The 4,104-nt window shown below is 47.5% G+C and overlaps 1 protein-coding gene across 3 annotated transcripts; it reads right to left on the bottom strand.

Annotated features, from left to right (window-relative positions):
* Positions 1-27: 27 nt before the first annotated feature.
* Positions 28-2,946, bottom strand: LOC112072306 (centrosomal protein of 170 kDa-like). 3 transcript variants are annotated; one of them, XM_024139706.2, is made up of 6 exons: positions 2,812-2,946; positions 2,128-2,581; positions 1,406-1,836; positions 1,056-1,184; positions 535-667; positions 28-312 (listed from the first exon to the last, which is right to left on the bottom strand). In XM_024139706.2, exons 2-6 carry the CDS (start codon positions 2,270-2,272, stop codon positions 68-70), a joined length of 1,083 nt encoding a protein of 360 aa, XP_023995474.1. In that variant the 5' UTR covers positions 2,273-2,581; positions 2,812-2,946; the 3' UTR covers positions 28-67. The 3 variants fall into 3 exon arrangements, with proteins under 3 accessions (XP_023995474.1, XP_070295838.1, XP_070295837.1); XM_070439737.1 differs by having other exon boundaries at positions 1,415-1,836; XM_070439736.1 differs by lacking the exon at positions 2,812-2,946 and adding an exon at positions 2,762-2,779.
* Between the last annotated feature and the right edge of the window lie 1,158 nt (positions 2,947-4,104).

Here is a 4,104-nt window from a genome sequence, read left to right as displayed (position 1 = left end):
GTTCTCTCGGCTGGAGAGCCTTTTTTTCGGACTTCCTCTGGTGCTTCCACCCACACTACCAGCCTGGCTACCCCCACCACCTCCACACCAGGCTTGGTCCTCCCTCTCTCCCCATCTCCTGGTTCTCCTTCTCCTGGAGCTCAGTGTCCTGTTTCTCCCCCACATCGGAGGGGCGGTGAGCTTGACCAGGGGATCTCCTCCCCCCTGGGGTTGCCTCCTCGGTGGAGGGGAGCTGGGGCAGGGTTCTCCTCTTGCGCTCTGTATAGCTGGAGGAGGCCATGGAGGCAGAGTGACTGGACTCACTGATCTCAGCTATAGAGAGACAGGGTATAAAAAATCATAATCATTTCTACACAATAATATCTACTGTGTCTAACTCTCATATATTGGCAATATAAATACCCAACACTCTTTTCTTTATTCTAGTTATTATTGACTATATACTGAAAATAAGTGTATGACAATAAATTAAAAACAACTGAAAAACAGCAAAAGCACTTCAATTTCAGAACAGGTCTAAACCCAGCATAGCACCTCTGTCCTCAGTGTGGTAGTGGACATGGGACTCGCTCCAGAGCCCTCGGGTCAGTCCTGATGTGGCTGGCTGCCAGAGTAGCCCATTGGGAACCCACCTGGGACCACCCACAACCAGCTCCTCTGGGAGAGACTGGAGGACAAAAGGGGAGAAAGCGACATTGAACAACACCCAGTCCCCAACATAAAGGGAGAGACTAGAGCACAGGGGGAAGACAAGATAAATTCTACTAGTCAGAGTGTCACAGTGGCATGTACACATCTATTATTTACAGGTTAAAATGCTTAGGACTACTTCAAGCAAAACAGCACTTTTGAGAGCATATATCCTTTCTTTATAAAAAATCTTATTCTTTCCACAAGGAATGGCATCAAACTGAAAGCTTTCTTTACGTGTGAAGTCTGTTTTAATCTTGGGAGTATAAATATAGCAAATCTACAGTAGTGTCTGACTTGGAGTTGAACTCCTTCACTCCTCTGCAATGGAGAGTCTCTGTGTAGACAGACAGAAATGCTGTTACCTCTGGTTCGATACGTCCAGGCTTGCCTCTGTCTCCTGAGCCTGGTCTCTGAGTGGTCAGTCTCTCTCTCTGGATGTCAGGATAMCCCCCCACCCTGGACAGAGCCTGGTAGTCCTCCACACCAAATACCTGGGCCAGAACATGGACTTAAATAAARATTCAACCAAACATTCAYTCAAGAGGRCAACATAATGTGGGCTTAGTGCACTTGCACAGTACCACTTGSAYTAAATARGAGGCCATGVCCTRGACAAAAAGACACCAATTCTGGGACTAAWGACTGTGTAAAATAGTTATTCAGATYAAACAGGATTCAAATGACAGTTTAAGKTCATTAAAGTCCTATTTACCATCCCCACCTTGTCAATCATTCTCCTGGCCTCCTCCTCTTGGTTATCTTCGTTCTCTATCTCTATGGTATAGGTCCCCCGGTCACTATAGTCGTCTCCATGGCGATTCTGAAACCCCTCCCCAAGTCCTATCGGTTGGTGTTGGTCGCGGTGGTAAGGAACGGAATCCTTGGTCCTCTCTCTCTCTCTTAACTCTCCTCCGATGGGTGCCATTTTGGAAGCTGAGGACCTGTGTCGTCGGGCTGGGCTATCTTCCTCGGCAAAGAGTCCCTCTGGGACYTTGGCGCGCCCCTCTCGTATCTTGACCCCTGACCCCTCTAGTCGGCCGCCCCACAGCCCCCTGGAGTGGTCCTCGAGGGCGGCCCGGCGTTGCTCTCCCAGCGRGGCTGCGTTCTCTGAGTCGCTCTGGGTACCGTCCTCGTGTTTACTACCTGAAACGAGAGAGAAGGGGGTTGGACGTTTGGTGTGTGCAGTTATAATCCTATGAACCTATTGGGTTGGTTTCCCAGACACCGATTAAGCATAGTCCTAGACTATGAAGCGCTTTCGATGGAGATTATCCATTGAGCATGCTTTCAAATCAAGGACTAATCTTAATCTGTGTTTGGGAAACTGTCTCATAGTGTAATAACTGTGTAGTGCTATGTAATGCAATGGCAAGAGGACTTGCTGACGGAAAAATCTAAATTCTATTCTCATGGTGATTGGTTGGTTGGTCTTACCTTTAAGACTCTTCAGCTGAACCGGCACGTCACTCTTCACGCTCTCCCCGTCGTCCTCCACCACTCTGTCGACCGACTCCGTACGYGCCAATGGGATCTCGTTCTGGGCCAGCCAATCAGCTACTTTCACCTCCGCCGCCACCATGGCCGTTTGCAGGGCGCTCAGCTCCTCTCCRGCGCCCTTCTTTGGGGGCCGTGGCCTCACCTCCGGCACCACCTTCGCCACCCGGTCCTTAACCGTCACCTTATTGGACGCCTGCAGGTCAAAGTCGATGGTGAAGGAGGCGTGGCCCTGGGGGACGGCTTCAGGGCCGGAGGCGGCGGTGGCGCCTTCCGTTGCTTGGGAGGGGGTTCATTGGTATAGGAGGGGATCTCGAAGTAACTGGGCTCCTGGCTTGAGGTGTACAGGCCATTCTCCTGGGCCTCGGCTGTTGTTCCTTGGGGTCTTTACAATCTGTCGTTTCAAGAATATCAAGATGGCGTATACAAGGACTTAGACTTTGAGAATTTCAATTGCAAGTCTACTGTTATCTGGTAGGGTTTTTAGTATAAACAGGCACACAGAAAGACAGGCAGACAGACAAAGTGAAACACAGCTAACTTCAGTCTGTATTCCAGGCTAGACAGCATCTACCTGACTCAGATCTCTCCTTCAGTCTGTATTCCAGGCTAGACAGCATCTACCTGACTCAGATCTCTCCTGCTTCCTGTCAGTTGTCGTACCATCCTGCTTCCCAGAGTTCTCATCGTCTGCGTCCCCGTCCCCCCACCAGGAAGGCTGGCCGTACAGAGGGGTGCCCCTTTTTAGTACTGCAATGTCCCCTGGGAAAGAAACAACAACAAGGTCAGTGAGAAAAACACAGATTTTGTTTTGAACTGAAATTGTGTTTCCTCACAGTTCACCAAAAGACTATTGTGACAGAACAAGTTTAACCTCCTAGTTTGTCGTCTAACGCAGGTATTCCCACGCGCATTTCCGTCGGGGGTACGCCAAATAAAAATGTGATTTACATACATGTAAAATATATATATATTTTTTTAATAATATTTTTTTTAAAGCACAATTTCAAACAGTCCATTTATATTTCAAACAGTCCATTTATATTTTCCAACAAGGCTATACATTTGGGTGAGTTTTTTTTCTTGCCTGAGTAGCCTCGTTTCACTGCCAAAAATAGTGTTCAGTGAAATAACAACATAATGTCAAATACAGGTAGCCTAGTCAAATAATTAACATCCAATCACATGAACCGTTACTCTCTCACGGGAATTCCATTAACGGTCTGTATGTAGCCAAACATAGCTGCTGCTCATTCCGTTTGCTTGAAAATTGACAAATGGTTAAAAAAAGTTAGGCCCGCGTCCATAGAGACACATACCAGCTCTACTGGTAGTACTGCTACTACTAGCAGTACTACTCCTGCACCTGTCGACGACACAAGTTGTCCTGCTTCCATGAGCACATCCAATGCTAGCATCAGTTATTATACATTTGTTGTTATCCCAGCTAGCATGGACACTGACAGTTGTGAATCTGATGCAGCCGAAGAGCTACTGCCCCCTTACCCGGGAAAGCACCCAACATCRGACAGGGACGTTGGACCATCGAAGAGGCGCAAATATGATGAGAACTACATTGATTTGGGGTTCATTTATATTGGGAGTAGTGCCTTTCCTCAGCCACAGTGTGTTATATGTGCAAAAGTACTATCTCACAACTTGATGAAACCTTCACTCTTGCGCAGACATTTAGAAACGAACATGCCAATTTGAAAAATAAGCCACAGGAGTTTTTTGAGCGAGAATTAAGAAAACTTTTGTGTATAAAAGCAACAGATACCATTAATGAGAAGGGGCTAGAAGTGTCTTATATGGTGAGCTACCGAGTGGCTAGGACAGGCAAGCCCCATACTATTGTGGAGGACTTAATTCTTCCTGCTGCCGCAGATATGGCTGGGACAATGCTGGGGGAAAAGG

This window comes from Salvelinus sp. IW2-2015, unplaced genomic scaffold (assembly GCF_002910315.2).
Source record: "Salvelinus sp. IW2-2015 unplaced genomic scaffold, ASM291031v2 Un_scaffold1885, whole genome shotgun sequence".
In the NCBI taxonomy this organism is placed as follows: domain Eukaryota; kingdom Metazoa; phylum Chordata; class Actinopteri; order Salmoniformes; family Salmonidae; genus Salvelinus; species Salvelinus sp. IW2-2015.
This window is presented reverse-complemented; position numbering and strand designations above follow the sequence as displayed.